Below are 17,848 nucleotides of genomic sequence, written 5' to 3' on the forward strand. Positions count from 1 at the left end.
TGATAAGGAGTAGGACTACTTCATAGGTGTGAGGATTAAATGAGTTAATGCATGTGAAGCATTTAGAACAGTGTTTGACACGCAGCACATGCTCAATAAATTTTAAGGACATCCTCCTCCTCCTCCTCTGTGGGGACAGGAAGAGAGGAATGGGCTGCAACAGGATTGCACTTTGAGTCTTCAGTGGCTGAACCTGCAGGCTGAAAGTTGGGTTTTAATGAAAACACTAATTCTAAGAGTTATGTGCACCCCACTGTTCATAGCAGCACTATTTACAAATGCCAAGATATGGAAGCAACCTAAGTGTCCATCAACAGATGAACAAAGAAGCTGTGATATATATATAGACAATGGAATACTACTCAGCCATAAAAAGGAATGAAATCTTGCCATTTGCAACAACAGGGATGGTCCTGGAGGGTGTTACACTTAGTGAAATAAGACAGGGAAAGACAAATACTGTATGATATCACTTATGTGTGAAATCTAAAAAATAAATGAATATATGTAGCAAACAGAAACAGACTCACAGATATAAAGAACAAACTAGCGGTTACCAGTGGGGAGAGGGTGGGGGGAGGGGCGAGATGGGGTAGGGAATTAAGAGGCACCAACTACTGGGTATAAAATAAATAAACTACAAGGATATATTGTACAGCACAGGGAATATAGCCAATATTTTATAAGTTTAAATGGAGTATAACCTATAAAAATGTTGAATCACTATGTTGTACACCTGAAACTAATATAATATTGTAAATTAGCTATACCTCAACAAAAAAATTTTAAAAAAAGAAGTTTCGGTTGTAAATTGCCAGAGGGGATCCCTTTTCGAGTTGACTTTGAAGCAAGTTGAGCTCTATGTAGAGCAGCCAAATGAAAGTCACTAAAATATCTCCTTGCTTGAAAGGGCGGAGCTTGCTATTACTTTGGGGAATAGGACATACCTCATAGGACTACTATCATAATACCATACCTGGGAGGCAAAACCTCAAAGTACTATCATGCATTAACTCCCTGGATCAAGTGCGTTCATCAGATTAGCCCCAGCAGAGATTGGTGCTTTGGGGGAATAAGATAGTGAACAGTTCTGATGGCTACTAAGAAGACAGGTGTGGGTGGAACAGGGCAAAGACAGAGCCGTTCCTTCCTGATCAGTTCCAAGAGGTCAGAGGCCAGAGCCGAAAGGTGGGTGGGTGGGGGAACATATCAGGAAGAGGAGAAAACTAACACTGAATGAGCAACTACCGTGGGCTGGGACCTGTGCTAAGTACTTTACGTGCATTATTTTGTTTAATCTCCCAACATAATAAGGTAGGTACTATTATTACCCTCACTTAGTAACTGAAGAAACTTAGGCTCAGAGAGGTTAGATAACTTGCCCAAAGTCACACAGCTGAGGACTGAGATTGAGGGGCAGGATTTGAATTCAGTTATTTGAAATTCCAAAAGTTGAGTTCTTTCTAATACACCACACTGCTCATTCAAACCCAGAGGACAGGGAGCCAGACGAGTCAACCAAGCAGCAGCGGCTGGTGGTGATGACATACATAGGACACTAAGCAGAACTGAATAGCTTGTGCGCAGCTCAAAGGAGGGCAACAAGTCACAGGCTGGCTTCACATAGGTCAGCTATCTCATCTCTGTTCCCAACAGTACACTGAATTCTACCCCTTGTCCCCAGAATTGCCCCTGAGCTTGACTGGAAACTGAGTCTTGCCCCTCACCACAGGCCTGAGCCCCAAGTGCAGCAATGCACTTTACAGACACTGCTGCCTCAGGGCAGGAAGGTGCGGATGGCTTCCTGCCCCTCCTCCCCACTCTTGGAGACACACCTTTAAACGTTGATTCTGCTGATATTAACTCAATGGTGTCATCTTCCTGAAAAAAGCACACAGTTCTACCAACAGTTACTCATCTCTTCAACAAGCAGTCTCCAAGTGCCAACTTTGTGCCAGGCACTGCGCGAGTTGCTATCATTCCTGTGACCTTCAAGTCTATAGCGGGTGGAGACAAGTATAAAAACCGGTCATTTGAATATGCTATTGAGATATACGGGAGCCCACAGGGATTTCAGAGTGACCAATCAGAGTTGCATCCCTTGCCTCACAGGCCTTGGTTCCGGAATGGGTACCCTGGTGGTGGACCCTCTCTACGGGCCCACAGAACATGGCGTGCAGATACACAGGTGCAGGCCAGAATCACTGCCAATGAAAGTTACAGCCATAGCTGTTATGAGGAAGACAGTCACCATGGGCAAGAGCAGCCTGAGAAAGGAGAAAGATGAGATCTTGGATCTAGGACTGGAACAATGGATGCAGTTTGGTTAAATGGAGAGAAGGATTAGATTAAAACATAATTCTCCCACATGGTCAGCTCTTTAAATCTTGTTTTAAATACATGCCTTCTGTTTACTAAGAGTTGCTTGCCTTAGGGGCTTCCCTGGTGGCGCAGTGGTTGGGAGTCCGCCTGCCGATGCAGGGGACACAGGTTCATGCCCCGGTCCGGGAGGATCCCACATGCCGCGGAGCGGCTGGGCCCGTGAGCCATGGCCACTGAGCCTGCGCGTCCGGAGCCTGTGCTCCACAACGGGAGAGGCTGCAACAGTGAGAGCCCCGCGTACCACAAAAAAACAAAAAAGAGTTGCTTGTCTTAAATTTGTATTGGGTTTGCCTTTGTATGTTGTTCCCTTGCACATTTTGAAAACTAAGTAAGGTGGGAAGAAGAATTACAGAAAAAAGAATGACTGGGGTGCTCTCCCCCAGCATTGTCCAATAGAACTTAGTGCAATAATTGAAAGGTTCTATTCTGTGCTGTCCAATTCAGTGGCCCCTAGCTGCAGGTGGCTACTGAGCAATTGAAATATGGCCAGTGCAGCAGAGGAAATGAAGTTTTCATTTTATTTTAAATGTCGTTAGTATCAGTCATATTGGAAAGGGCAGCCCTTAAACCACTTAGCAAATAGCCTACACACAGCCTGGTAAAGGAGCGATTAAATATGAACGCTTCTAGGAACCTACTTATGGGGGCGGTCGTTTGCAAATGTATGGGCTTGTTCAGTCAGGGAGTGGAGGATCATGGTTCCTAAAAACCACCCCTCAAGGGTTGATACCTTATTTACACAGTGCCTTCAGATACATTATCTCATTCAATCCCATAACAACCCTGAAGGGGGTAGCACGGAGATCATCATCCCCAGGAGATGCAGCAAACTTAGGTGACAACAGCAAGGCCCTGAGGCAGGTGAGAGTGGAGACTAGAGGTCCGGTGTTTCTCCTCCTGGGTGGAAGACTCTTTCCAGGGGGCAGCAGAGGGGGAATGATGTCACACTACTAATGCCCACTGCTCACCGCCTGGGCCTCACGGATGAAGAGAGATGCTCTGCCTTCCATGCCACTGCCTTTTTCCTACTGGACTGGGGCTAATGCGGACATAGGCTATGAACAAGAACCCTATCTTATCCCCTTCCCACTACCTTGATTTAGGCAATAGGAATGGTTTTGAAAATTTCATTTATATATTCAAAATTATGTCGGGAGCACCAACCATGCCCCAGACATTCCTCTAGTTCTGGGGATACAGCTGTGAACAAAGCAGAGATCCCTGCTATGGAGACTGATAAAAAATTGTGCATATGCTGGATTGCTGTAACATTTCAAAAACATGTTAAGTCTACTGTGGGCTCTCACATCTTTAATGGTACACACACACTCTCCAATGTAAAATTTTTTGTGTAAATCTGGACTCGCACTTCAAGCAAACTGCCTGGCTGGCTGAAATGTGGAAACACCTTTCAATTCAGTCTTTTAACATGTGTTGAGTGCCACCTATGTGCAGAGCCCGATATTGGGGACTTTGGAGAGAGGCAGAAGAATGAGAAGACAAGGTCCTATCTTAGGGGCTTCCCCGTGCGGTGAAAGAGGCAGCTCCTTCTCTTGGGAGCTCCGAGGCTGTAGGAGCTGACAGCCTAGTCTGGGAAGGCAAACAACTTCAGGACCCACTTTCAGAGGGGAATCCCAAGTACATGCAAAAATGAATCCAGCCTAGACTGTTTGGAGTTGGGTAAATGGTCCCTTGTCGTGATGATGGGGAACAAGAGAGGGGATGCCATAGGAGCTGCTGCATGTCCCGACAGCGAGGAGGAACCCAGGAGCAGCCTCTCCTGGATTATTGTTATCCTGGCAAGTCTTCTGGATGAGATGGGATTGGAGGTGCTGCTGTAAGAATGAAGAGGTCTGTGGAGGGATGGGGTGGGGTGGGGGCATTCCAGGTAGAGGGTGCCTCCTGGGGGATGGTAGGAGAAATGGGGGCGCTGGGCACAGTTCAAACCCAGCTGAAGATGCAGAGGAGAGAGGAGGGCCAGTGTGTGAGGGTCTCGGCTAAGTCCTTGCGGCTGCGGAGCGGCGGTGGGGAAGGACCGGGTCAGAGGTAGCGGGGGTGAGTGGGGGCAGCGCCCAGGTTTCTTGACAGCTGTTAAGGAAGCGTGGCGGCAAAGGGTTAAGTGTGCCCCTCCACCGCCCCAAATGCTTCCTGTGTTTGAAATCCTTCAGGTCTCCAAAACCCTCTGGCCCCCGGCCAGGCGGGCATTGTCCGGGGAGCGCTTGTGGGCTGTCAGAGTGGCCTCGCAGCCTTTGTTGTGGGACCACCTCGAGGTTCCCTCTCGCGCCCTGGCTGCGGCTGCCCAGTGCGTGCCGGGAGGGGGGCGGTGCGGGAGGCTTGCTCCCTCTCCCTCTTCCCGGCCCCCCCTCCAGCCCTCCCGATGACCACATGACCAAGTGGGCTCGCGGCCAAGCCACAGGCTACAAAATGCAGCCCCTGGAGTGAGCGGGGCGCATTCCCGCTGGCAGTCTGAGCCACGGGCCGTTGGAGCCGCAGCCGAGCCGCCAGCCACTTGGAACGAGCTCGCCGCCGCCCCCGGAGCCGCCGAGGCCAGCTGGGCGGCGCTGCCCCGCGGCGGGAGAGAGGAGGCTGCAGGAGAGAGGAGGCGGCGGCCGGCCAGCCCGCGGCGCGGCTCGCGGCGTACCGTCTCGCGGCCCGGGAGCCACGCGAGCTTCGCGCCCGCACGCACGAGCCGCGACTCGCGCCTCCCTCGGCCTCCGGCCTCTCCGCCCCCACCCCCGCCCCCGCCCCCTGGCCAGGGCCGCGCGGCGGCGGCGGCGGCCAGAGGAGCAGCATGAATCTGCGGCTCTGCGTGCAGGCGCTCCTGCTGCTCTGGCTCTCCTTGAGCGCGGTGTGTGGAGGTGAGTGCGCGCCCTCCCGCTCGCCCGCGGCCCCCTCGCCGCTCTCCAGGGCTGCAGCCCGCGCGCTCCCCGCCCTCCGCCCCGAAGATCGCGCTCTCTCCGCCTCCCGGGAGCCGGGCGCGAGCCGTGCAGAAGCCGCCACGCGCCGGGCCGCCGACGGACGGGGCGCCCGGGGCCAGGGACCCGCCGGCCGCGGGCATCGCTCCCTGCGGGGTGCTTGGCTCGGCTCGGCTCGGCCTGGGGCATCACCTTCCGGCGCCTGGCCCCTCCCGGCCGCCCCTCGCAGTCCGAGGAGCTCAGGGCCGCAGGCGTGCGCTCCGTGTCCCGCGCCCCGCTCCCCACGTGGTGGAGGGTATGGGGGGGCACGTCCTGCTCCCCTCGTGGATCCTTGGAGGGAACTGACCTGAGGCCGGTGGGTTGGGCTCCTGCGTGGAAAGTTAGGGGCCGCCGGCCGGTCCGGGGGCGCGGGCCACTGGGGGATGATGATGTGCCAAGATGCAGACGTGACACTTGTTGCATAGGCAGGAGCGCGCCGCGGGGGAGGCGGCGTGGAGCCCAGCTGTGGTTCCTTTCAGCCTGCAAGTGAGCAGAGGCAGCCTCCCCCGGGCTGGGCCGGGCAGGGCCAGGTCAGGCTGGCCTCCTCCCTCACCCCCAAGTCCTGTCTGGTCTGCTCTCCTGCTCCCACACAGAAGGCTCTCCCAGAGGCCTGCGTCCCACCGCAGGGACTTGGTTCTTTGAGATCCTGGCTCCGGTCCCCCCTCTGACCCAGGCATGGTCATGCTTCACCTCAGTCCCCTTGTCTCCAGGCACCAAACCAGGAAACAGCGCCTGACCCGATACCTCCATGCAGCTGGCCCTCACCTGCACCACACCCCCACCTGGCATACTTGGCACTGACTGGTGCTCTCTTGCCCTCCCCAAGCCTGGTCCCCACCCACATCCCAGCAGTCCCAGTCCGGGCTCCCTGTCCTCTGTGCGTCAGTGTCTCCTGTGGCTGCCAGCTCCCACCTCCAGCTGCCACAGTCCTGTGATCTGACTGTCACTGCTGCCGGCCTGGCAACACAGAATAGGAAGGCCAAGACCAGGTGGACTAATGCCAGTGCCAGGCTTGGACTTATGGGGAGGTGGGAGCAGGGGGAAGGAGAGAGCAGGGCAGCAAGTGTCCTAGAGGAAGGGCCCAAGGCCGTACTTTGTTCCTCCAGAACAGGATGCAGCCCGGGAGCCTCTGAGGGGCCTGGTGGGGCTTCCACCTCTCTTTGTAGGTCACCTCCTTTCTCCGCTCTTGCCTTTGGCACTGCCCTGGCCCGGGGAGCCATGCCCGGCTTCTTGGGAAGGCGCACTGGCTGGGTCTGGCACTACCTGCCTTTAGCTAGCTGTCCAGTGATCTCTCTCTTCAGGCCCAAGCCCTGGCTCAGCCACCTCACTGGTAAGAAGGAAGCAGGCTTTTTCCTCAGAAACTCCTGTCAGGCAGGCAATGGCAGAAAGAGAGCCAAAGATAGGAATGAAGGACACCGCACGGGCCTGCCCTCCTGGAGCCTGCCATCCAGGGCAGTTGGCGAGATAAGACACCCACGGGACACCACCACTGGCAAACAGTGGTGCAGAGAGGGCATCCCAGAGGAAGCTGGGCCTACCTGATCTGCGCACTTGCGGCTTCCCCAGAGCCTACGGGGAGACCCTTGGCTAACTGGCCCGCACCCGGACCCTTTCAGGGTCCAGCTGTTGGGGCATTATGGGTAAAGGGGGAGCCGGTTTCAAGGGGAGGGGACGCCGCATCTGGCTCAGACCCTACCGCGCCCTGCTTCATTCACCCTTTGCATTGGGTCACCTATCTCCACAGCCGGATCCGGGTAAATTCGTTGCCCTCACATTTATGCTTAAGCCTAGCACTGGAAACTTCCAAAGCTCCCCCTGCCTCTCCACCTCCCCCTGCCACGTCCCCCCACCCCACCCCCGTCCTGTCCTGGGGCCAAGGGGGCCACCTCTGTGGGTCTGGGGACACATGTCCTGCTCCTCCTGCCTCCTGTCCTGGCTCAGAACAAGGGACCTTTTCGGAACCACCTTGCCCTTGGCCCGGACTGGCATGCTCTCCCCAGCCAGAGTCCCCGGTCAGCTCCAGGCCTGAAATCCGTGCTTCCTCATGACGCGCCGTGTCCTGACTTGGAATGCGCTCCCGCCACCACACACAGACCCCTCCACTGCCTCCTGACCTGGGATACACTTTGCTCTTGAGTCTGAGAGCTGCTGGGCCGGGGCCAAGTAGCCCTTGGTCTTTGTCTGAGCACCTCTGTGTCTTTCCTTGTCCCCCTCCTGCCCTTCCCCGGCCCCAGCTGAGGCCTGCAGCCACAATGACAGCGTGAGGACAGCTTCCTGGACCCCTCCCACTCAGGGAGGGGGCATCTCCACTCCGTCCCCAATGCCTCAGAACTAAGCACCCAGGTAACCTGAGTCAGGCCTCTCAGCGGCAAAGGACTAATGCAGGTGACGCGGATGACCAGGCTGCCAGGGCGTGATGTGTCCACAGCAGCACGGCTGGCGTGGGAAGACAGCTCAGGGCACTGGGCTGGGCAGACAAAGGAGGGGCGCTTCATCCTGGAGACATATGCAGGACCCCAGAGCAGTGGAGGGGGCATAGCCAGTGCCACCAGGGCACTTGTATGGGCTTTTAAAGCAATCACAAGACAGGCCGGACAGCAAGAGGGAAGAAAAAAAGATGTTTCATTCCTAGTGAGGATGGCGTGTTCCTGAGAAGCGGCACGCACCTCTTTGTGAACGGGCAGGGCTGGCGTTTAGATTGTGTGAAAAACAAGCCCTGTTTACCCCTGACTGCGCTTCACGGTGGAGATGCTGTAGCTTCACTGCTGATGGCGCTTCGGTCCCTCTAGGCTCGCGACTCTTTGCGGGATTGCCCCAGCCTTCCCGTAAGTAGCAGATGCGTTAGAGGAAAATATTTAAGTACACTGGGGATGGCCCGTTTCTACAGGGGAATTCTTTTGTATCACTGCCGGGACCTCTGCAGTGATGAGAATCAAAAGCCTCTGATTTGTCCCTTTGGACAGGACAAAGCCAGGGTTTCAGGTGTCAGCTTATCTTAGGGTGAACCAGACTCAGAATCAAAAGTAGGAAACAGGTGGATGATGGAATCAGGGTGGGGGAGGAACTGCAGACTTCCGGCTACAAGGAGGAGAGTGAGCCCCCCCATCCAGTGGGATGCAAGGTGCCAGGGGCTTCTGGGTGACTGCTCTCCAGGGCCTGGCTGAGAGCTCGGTCAGCTTAGGTAGCTCTTCTCTGCAGCCCTAGAGTCCAGACGTCCCGCTGACCAGAGTCTGAGCCCACCAGCCGTGTTCCTCATCCTGGCTCTGGGCCTCCCCTGTCTCTTAGGGACCCCTCCCCCCAACAGCCCGCCCTCCCTGACTGCCACCACCACTCACAGTCCTGGGTCTCAGCATTTGCAGAGGATACCCTCCCCATCTGGGCACTGTGCCTCTCTTCTCATGCCTGCTGTACCGCTGGGGCCTCATCGTGTGTCTTTCCCTCATCGCACCCAGGAACACCCAGCGCCACTTGGATTCTATTGGCAGGGCCTGGTCTGGCATCAGGAGGCTTCTCCTCTAAGCCAGATGTGGACAGATGTAGAGAAGAGCCCCCTAGAGCAGAAAAGGAGCCAGCTGGGATTGGAATGGAAGGAATTTGCGTGAGGCACAGGATGAGGGTATGATCTAGGGGTGAAAGGAGTAGGGCACTGGGGGGGCAATGCTAGCAGCCCACCCTCTTCCCGATGCACTTGCTGCTTCAGGTGACGTTCACTCATTTGTTTACTCATTCATTTGTACAGTATTTCTTGGCCTCTGAATCTGGTCACGGGCTGACTAGATCCCAGCATAAGGCACAGAGTCAGAGATGCGCCCCCACGCCCCGCAAACAGTCCCCCAGCCACACCCACAGGGAGGCCACAGGAACAAGTGAGCCCCAAGATGGCCAAACACTGATGAGATGCCCAGGGGTGAGCTATGAGAGCTCTAGTACTCAAAAGTGGGTCACCTGCGTATCAAAGGATGTACAATGACATCATGTTCCAGATTTGCTTTAAAATATCTCTGCAAAGAAAGAAACAGGAGAACCAAAGCATATGTAACTCCATCTGGATAACTGTCGAATCTGGGTGATAGGCACGTGACGGGGGGAGTTGTTTTCATTGAAATATTGTGTGTTTGAAATGTTTTAAGTGTATCAGTCACAAGGGTGCAGTGGGAAGTTATTGTCTGCTGTGCCCCAGCCTGAGTGCAGGCATGATACCCCAAGCTGCACCCCCCGATGATGTTCTGAGCACAGAACATGTTTGTGCCCATCAGAAACATGATAGGACTGTCAAAAGGACATCTAGTCAGGTGTATAATTTGTAAATGTGAGTAGTGGGCTCTGTTTGCCCCAGGACAGTGTAAACATTGCAAGTGGTTCATCGGTTCACTGATTGGAAGAGGAAAAACAAAAGCTCTGAGAGCGCCACCTCATGAAGAGGCTGCCCCTCCTCTGGGACCCTGGCCCATCTGCATCAGCCTTTGGGATGACAGGCTTTCTCCTTCCTGCAGGGCCCCTGCTGCAGACTTCTGACGGGAAGGGGATGGAGGAAGGCACCATCCGCCACCTGGTGCAGCCCAGAGGGCCGAGGAGCGGCCCAGGGCCCTGGCAGGGAGGTCGGAGGAAGTTCCGCCGCCAGCGGCCGCGCCTCTCCCATAAGGGCCCCATGCCTTTCTGAAGCAGGTACTTGAGCCTCTGGTCAGTGGGCGGCACAGAAAGGGCAGGGGAGGAACAGCCTGGAAGCCGGGTGGCCCTGCTGCTTACCGCTGGCCAGACACCTGCACCAGGCAGTGCCGGCCCCATGCATAACACCGGGGCTTACAGAGCACCTTCAGTTTAGACAGGAGACCAAGGCCGGAGAGGGGCTTGACGCTCCCCAGGAGTTAGGTGCTGGCTCCCCTCCACGCTGCTGCCTAGGGTTGGGCTGGCTGGCCCAGCTGGAGTGTTCTGGAGGGCCTTGACGAGCTGGGGAGAGGTGCCCCAGGGTATCTGTGCAGGTGTGCAGTGTGGACCCTCACCGGGGCGGGAGGGAAGGCAGGGATCCTTGGGGGTAGCCGCTAGCAGAGAACGGGAAGAGAGCTGCCGGGAGATGTGGGAAGGAGAGAGCAGGGCCTGAGCCTGCCCCTGAGGCCTGGCCTGCTGTCCTTCCCCCTGTCGCCCGGACAGGGTGGCACCGACTCAGTAGCCTGGGGCTTTAGGTTCAGGCTTGTGGGGAGGGCGGGTGAAGGCCGTCTCCTCTCCTGTCCCAGGCGGTTCCTTTGACCTAGGACACGTCAATGACCCCTCTCTGGTCATTTTTCCTCTTTAGGACTGAAGGGGCCACCACGTGTCCGCCCCCCGTGATTCTCTCTACCCCTCCGTCGATCGGCCTGCTTCTCTGGAGCCCTCCCATCCGTTCGCCTCATCTGGCCCCTGTTCTAGCTGCTGACGGTCCGGCTCTTCTCCCCCACCAGCCTCCCCGAATGGATTGGCGTGCTCCTGCCCCTAGCAAGGACCCATTCAGTGCCCCCTCGTGACTTGGGAGACCCTGCACTGGAAGGCCGTCCTTCCTCTCCGCAGCCCTCCCTCTGCTCTAGTCCCTACCTCTTGTGTCCAATACCCTAACATCGAACCCTTCTCTCGGCCCTTCCTGCCTCAGGTATGCCCTGGGGGCTGGGTGGAACCCGCCCTTCTTTAATGGGCTCCAGCAGATTCCACGGTTTCGCATCAGCACTTCCCCCCCAGGCCTCCAGAGGGGCATAGAGAGCGGAGCAATGAGAGACTCCAGTGAGAGGGACGGGGTCATTGGGATGCAGACAGGGTGCCTTGGGGGCATGGGAACGGGGGCTTGGCGATCTGGCGAAGGGGGAGTGAAGCAGCGGAGAAGAGGAGGAATAGCTACTGTGGCCTCTTCCTCATCCCCATGTTTGGCCCGGTTGAGGAAGAGGTGAAGGAGAGGGGCCGCGAAGTACTTTGTCACTTCTCTCGCCTCACTGTGCCGCCTAGCAGTCCCTCCCACTCACTCCCGCCCCCGCCCCCCCCAGTTGGTTCAAGCTCCAACTCAGGAGGGGAGGGTATGCGCCTCAGGTGGCTCTGTACCCTCCCAGGAGCAAAAGCCAACTAGGATGATTGGTTTTGCCAAGAATCACAGACGATCAGAGCCAAAAGGAACTTGGAGTTCACTTAGCGCCACCTCCTTATGCAAACTCCTGCAGAAACGGAGGCTCGGAGAGGGATGGTGACCTGCCCAGTGCCACTGCAGAGCCAGCACGAGGGCCCAGGTCTCCGAACTCCCACGTGATGATGCCCTCTTCTTGACGATGTCTTCCAAACCCATTAAGTGCCTTTTCCCGGGGTTGGGGCTGGGGGTGGCCAGGAAGGGAGAGGGGGCCGGCTGTGAACTGCCCCATGGTGGGACGGAGCTGTTCCCTCCTCCCTGGCCTGCCCCTTCTGGTCCATTCCCCAACCCGGCCTGGAAAGTTCCGTGACTGGCCAGCTGCCCCAATTCCTTGCAGCACTCCCAGACCCTGGGTATTTTCATAGGGGCAGCTCGGGCACCGAGACTACCAGGAATCAGGAGGTGGCCTTAACCAATTGGACTCAATGGCTTTCCCTTCACGTTGACTGGACCTTCTTCTCCCAGTGGCCTTTCCCTGAGGAGGCAGGGAGTGGGGAGAAGAAGAAGGAAACAAAGAAGGAAGGAAGGGAGGGGGGAAGGAAGGAAGGAAAAATGGGAGGAAGTGTAGATCTCAGCAGGCTTTCTTCTCAAAGGCCTCGTGGGAGGGAGAAAAGGGAAGACAGGAGCCTGATGGCCACCTATGTACGTGTGGGGCAGGGGGAGTCACGGCCCCCGGAGTCCCAGAGCAACCCCAACGTTTGCCTACCCGCCCCTCCCCCTTCCCTCCACTGCTGCTAACGCTGCTGCTACTGCTGCTTTAAGGCCACCCTGGGGAGCCAGGCTGGGCACCTGCCACCCCCCCAAACGCCCCTCAGCCCAGAGTGGGGTCTGGCCAGTGTCCAGAAAGCCTCTTCTGCCACGGATGTCCCCACTGGGGCTGGGCCTTCTTCCCTCTCTTCCTTTCTGCATCTCCTGTCGCATCGGTTGCCCAGCCCAGGGGGAAGGGCGTGGGTGGGCTGTGGGCAGCGGGAGAGGGACGGCTGGGAAAGTCTGGAGACGCAGGGCAGTGGAGGTGCTGAGGGGCCGTCTTATTTAAAGTGGTTGTGTATGATTCTTCTACTAATTTATACAAAGTTATTAAGGCGCTTTTCATTAAGAAATCGTCCCTTTCCCCTAATTGTGTTCACTGTGTTTGTAAAGATTGTTCAGTGTAAATATGTCTTTATAATAAAGAGTTAAAAGCTGACATTCGCCCTTACTCTTGGAGGTCACGTTCAGGAAGGGCACACGTCTCTGCTGAGATCCATGGCCGGCCGCCCCCCCCCCCCGCCCCGTGCCCATGAACTTCATGTGCAGGGAGGGAAGTGTCTGCCTCCTAAATCGGTTCCAGGTCCAATGGCTTCAAACTAATTTGCCACAAACTCACAAAAGGAATCCCTGTGCTTAATGACCAGTTCACATAAAATGCAGTCCACTTTTAAGTGTTTTGGCATCTGAGTGTCCTAATTTTGGTTTTTTTTGCAGTGTCCTTTGAAGGATCTTTAAAAAAATTTATTTAAAAACATTCTGATTAAAGGTGGGATTTCTACTAAAAATTGTTTTATATCTTTGGTGTGTGTCTTCTTCTATTTTTATCTACTTTTGAACACTCTCGGGACTTTGTAGCCAGTTACCGTTCTTGAGAAATGTTCTGTTTCCTGCAATAAATACATTTGGTAATGACTTCGTATGTGTTTCACAAAGTAGAGTTGCTTGATGCACGAGATAGCCTGAGAAATAAAATGCAAGGAGTTCGATGCAGTTCTGCCCCATCTGTCTCACCTCTTCACGCTTGTCAAAACGCCAACATCTTGGAGAACAGGAAGGAACGTTGCGTACATGCTAATTTGGTTAATCAACTCATTAGGTGCACACAGGTATACACGGTTCAGAGTATAACCCAGCAGAAAGGAGACAGGAGTGATCCAAAAGGTGCATTCGCTAAGTCTTGTGGGAAATTCTACAGATCTGACGAGTATTCAGTTCTAGAAATATACGATTTGAAGACAGGGTCTTCAGACACTTGCTAAAAAGTCATGAAACTGCTCAATGAAAGATAAAATAGAAAATGCCGCCCACAAGCTACACAACAATCTTATCATTGACAAAATGTTGCAGATTGTGACATAGTGATTTAAAAATATGACATTGTGTTGGAAGTGCCTCTTAGGAAAATTGGTACAAAAATGCCTTCTTTCAAAATTACTACTTTGACTTTTAGGCAAACTGGTTGTCAGAGGAACTGGTTTTAGGCAAGGAGGTTTTGGGTGGGCTGGCTTTATGCTGATTGGTCCGTTATGGCCCTAATCACCCCCAAAGCTCTAATTTCACAAGAAACCAAGGAGAAGGGGGCGGAGGCAGGGCAGGGCAACTTAATACCGATCCGTGAGTGTGTAGCCCTTTAACAGTTTACAGAGCTCTTTTTAAAAAATATCAACTCATTTTATTATCCTAACAACTGAGCGACACAGATTCCCATTTTACAAATGAGAAAACAGGCTAAGAGAGTTGAAGCAACTTGCCCAAAGGCTCACAGCCAGTGAGTGAATCTAAAATCTGGACTTTGAATTCTAGAATGTAAACTCTTTCTATGGTACTATGGAAGGTCCCCTAATTAGAGAGAAGACTTAAGTACAAAATGTACTTAAATCCCAGTAAGTGCACTGGAAATAGATGGTGTGGTGTGGACTGGTGGGATCAGAGAAAGGCTCACAGAGACACCAGCTTTACACCGGCCCCAGAAGACCCAGTTGCCTTTGGTTAAGTTGGCAGGAGGATGGTGCACAGTAGATGTGGGGACAAGGAAGGGGAGTTGCCACCAGGGTTCTCCAGGCATATGTAGTCACGGTATGCAAGTGGGTGGAGGCAAGTCTGACCTCCTTGGGGCAGAGGATGAGGGGAAGGAAAGCTGGTGGCTTTCTGTAAAGATAATTAGACATCAAACCAAAAGAAGGCAGGACATATGGGTTGCCACCATCTGGAGATATCTTGACCAAATAAATACAATAGAATCAGAGTAGGGGGCTGTGGTTTTTTTTGTTGTTGTTTTTGTTTTGCGGTACGCGGGCCTCTCACTGTTGTGGCCTCTCCCGTTGCGGAGCACAAGCTCCGGACGTGCAGGCTCAGCGGCCATGGCTCACGGGCCCAGCCGCTCCGCGACATGTGGGATATTCCCGGACCGGGGCACGAACCCGTGTCCCCTGCATCGGCAGGCGGACTCTCAACCACTGCGCGACCAGGGAAGCCCCCTAGGGGGCTGTTTTTGAAAATACAGAGGGAAAAAAGAAAAAGGAGTTCACTTTTTGTTCACTGATTACTTCTGGACCAAGACCTGGAAGGGTTAGGGGGTGGGGTGGGCAGATGAACCTGAAAAACAACAGTGCTTCAAATCCACCTAGAAATTAGGCAGCCCCTGAAATGAAAGAGATAAGGGAGGCAAACAGACTCAGGCCACACACAAGGCTTTTCAGGACCCCAGGCCTGGTATAAAATGAGCCATAGCTACTTAGATGCCTAACGTTTCAGATTCTCCCACAAGTCCTGGCTGACCCAAGCAGCCATTCTGAGGTGCTTATAGAATTCTATTTTTCAGGACTGAAGGTTATTCAGCTGAAATTTCTCAACCCCAGATTTCTGACCAGAGTGGGCCTGTACCAGCTGACTGCCAAAGGGAATGGCAGAGAAGACTTACCATCTTCTTTTCTGGTCCTAGAAGGGGCTACTGACTCAGCCAGCGTTTCTCTGGAACCCCCGCCCCCCCACCAAATGGAAGATGTCTCCAGGGTTCCTTTGAAAAACCAGTTTTCCTACATACTGACCAGTGCTCAGAGAGGGACTCCCCTGGCTTGCTGCCTTGGACTTCAAAAGCCGGAGCTGCATCTAGGACATTTCCTTGCATGCTTCAAATCAGGGATCAGCAAGCTTTTTCTGTAAATCGACTTTGCAGGCTGTGAGGTCTCTGTCCTAAGTACTCAAGTCAGCCATTGTCTTGCAAAAGTGGCCTTAGACAAAATGTAAATGAACACTGTGGCTGTGTTTATAAAAACAGATGGCGGGCCACAGAACCCTGTCTCATGCGAAGCATCGGCAAGCCCTTCAGCTGAGCCCTTGAACCCTTGCCTGGGGCCCGAGGAGAAGACTTCCTTTCTGCAGCAAGGTCTAGAATTAAGAGAATTTAGTAAACTGCTTATGAGCTGCCTTCTATGCCATGCTATCTGACAGTAATTATACTAACAGAGGGCTTTCCGTGGAGGGGAAAGTCTGGAGTCAGATCAGGGTTCAACTCCCAGCACCACCGTTTACTTCTCTGTGAGGCCTGAAAGCCGGTGTCTCCATGAGCCCCATTTCCGCAGCGGGCAGGATACGCTGGCTGCTTCTGAGCGCTGCGGTCAGGACCAAATGCGATGATGCAGGTCAAGTGTTGGGCACGGTGCCTGGCCCATGGTGCGCGCTCCCTGGTGGGAGGTAATATTATCCCCACTAAGCCACACTCTAACCCTGAAAGGTGGACAGGGAAGTCATCATTGTTCCCAATTTATAGATGGAACGACCGGCTCAGGGAGGTCAAGTCACTTGTTCAGATTCACAGAGCCACTAACTGGCTAGCGAAGCCTCAAAGCCGGCTCCATCCTCAGCTCGGGTTAGCTGCCCCGCTCCCGCTAGGAGTCTGCTTCCCCAGTCCGAGTGTGCCTGGGGCACTGGAAATTTCCAGTCTCCTAGACAGCCCACAGGGCCTCCCCAGGGACAGATGGCCCTCAGCACTCTCCCCCGTGGCAGCGTTAGCTTGGGCAGCACCCAATCCTGGATTTTGGGGCCAGGCACTTGCTCCAGGAGACCGGCCTGGCCCTCAGGTTCCTTTCCACCCGAGGCCAGGTGCCCAGAAAACTGAGTTCAGTCCTGACTCTGCTTCTGCCCAGGGCTGGCCGTGGAGGGGCCCCTTGGCCCCTTCTGGGTCTCAACCTCCTCACCTGTCTGGCCGCCTGGAAGGAGTGGGTGGGTGGGAAGCAGCTGCTTGTGCACAGGGCTTTGCTGCGGTTCCAGCAAACAGTGAGACTGCTTCAGGCCACTCTCCAGAGGGAATCAGTGCTCTGGGAGAAGAAACAGAAGAAACGGTGGGAAACGGGACCCTTGGCCAGTGAGGAAAGCCACCACTGGGTTACGTGGGTCTGCCCAAGCTTCTCCTGGCCCCAGAGGCTGCTGGGACCTCCATTTCATACTTCCCCCATAACCAGATGCTTTCTGACCTTCCCTGGGTGTGAAAGAATTGGCAGGCTGCATAGCCCAGTGGCCTGAAGCTAGTGGCTCAGCACTCGGGATCCTAAACCCAGCTTGGCCTGTAACTGGCTGTGTGACCCTAGGCAGGTCAGTTCATCTTTTGGGGGTTCCAGTCCCCCCTCATCTATTTTCATAGGACAACAATCTCGACAGGTAGGGAGCAAGTGCTTCCTGTGTGCCAAGCACTGTTCTGAGCACATCGCCTGTCCTGGCTGAATTAGTCCCCATCGCAAACCCATTTTATAGCTGAGGAAACTGAGACACAGAGAGGCTAAGTTCATCTGAGGATCTTCTGTGGAATGTAATGGAACGAGGGGACCGAGGGGACCAAGGTGACATTGCTTTAAAGCAAGGTGAAGGCAGTACTGAAGCGCCAAGCTGTCACTCAAGGGCTGCCGTCCCCTCCCCGCTACGGCAAGGGCTTCACTCTGGCGCCCTCAGTCTCAGGGCAGCAAAAATGCTTGTATCTGTGAGACCTGGGAGGCCGGCGTGGCCGGAAAGAAGCCTTCTTTCCATCTAGGCAGGGGTGTCTCTGGCTCCCTCCCCAGCAAGTGTGGGGATAGGAGCCGGTGACCCTGGCATAGTTTCATCCCCCTGTCTCTAGACCCCCAAATTTCTTCACAGCCTAGAGTCCTCTCACCTCCTTGGGAACTCCTAAGCCCTCAGGTGTGAGGGGTGTGAAAAGATAAAGGAAGGTAAAGTGGGAGGGGAGAGAGCACACAGGGATGGGGGGGAGGAGGTGTCTCAGGAGGGAGGGCTCACCTCTTGGTCCCTTCCACCTCCATCACCTCAGAGATCTCAGACGCTGCTTTTCCCAGGAGTTTCAATCTCAGTTTCCTCCTACCCCACCCCAAGGCGACTCTGGGCTAGCCCCCAGCCCAGCTCCATAGCCCTCTCCACCCCCACCCCTGCTCCCACATTGCCTGTCAAGTTTCAGATCCCATGCCTTAATGCAAGTTTCAGAAGTAGCTCCGCCTCCCCTCAACCTAGGCTAACATTTTCAGAACCCAAGCACAAGAAAAGGGCGTTCTGCCTGCACAAAGACCGATTCAAAAGAATCACTCACCTGGACCATAAGCTAAAAAAAAAAGCACCTACTCTGTGTAGGACAGTATGTGAG

At 54.6% G+C, this 17,848-nt stretch overlaps 1 protein-coding gene across 1 annotated transcript; it reads left to right on the top strand.

Annotated features, from left to right (window-relative positions):
- The first annotated feature begins 4,853 nt into the window (after positions 1–4,853).
- APLN (apelin) lies at positions 4,854–13,110 on the top strand. The gene is made up of 3 exons (XM_027092327.1): positions 4,854–5,240; positions 9,830–10,001; positions 10,627–13,110. Exons 1-2 carry the CDS (start codon positions 5,174–5,176, stop codon positions 9,994–9,996), a joined length of 234 nt encoding a protein of 77 aa, XP_026948128.1. The 5' UTR covers positions 4,854–5,173; the 3' UTR covers positions 9,997–10,001; positions 10,627–13,110.
- The last annotated feature ends 4,738 nt before the right edge of the window (positions 13,111–17,848 follow it).

This window comes from Aethalodelphis obliquidens, unplaced genomic scaffold (genome assembly GCF_003676395.1).
Source record: "Aethalodelphis obliquidens isolate GAN/ISIS:26980383/991018 unplaced genomic scaffold, ASM367639v1 scaffold77, whole genome shotgun sequence".
In the NCBI taxonomy this organism is placed as follows: domain Eukaryota; kingdom Metazoa; phylum Chordata; class Mammalia; order Artiodactyla; family Delphinidae; genus Aethalodelphis; species Aethalodelphis obliquidens.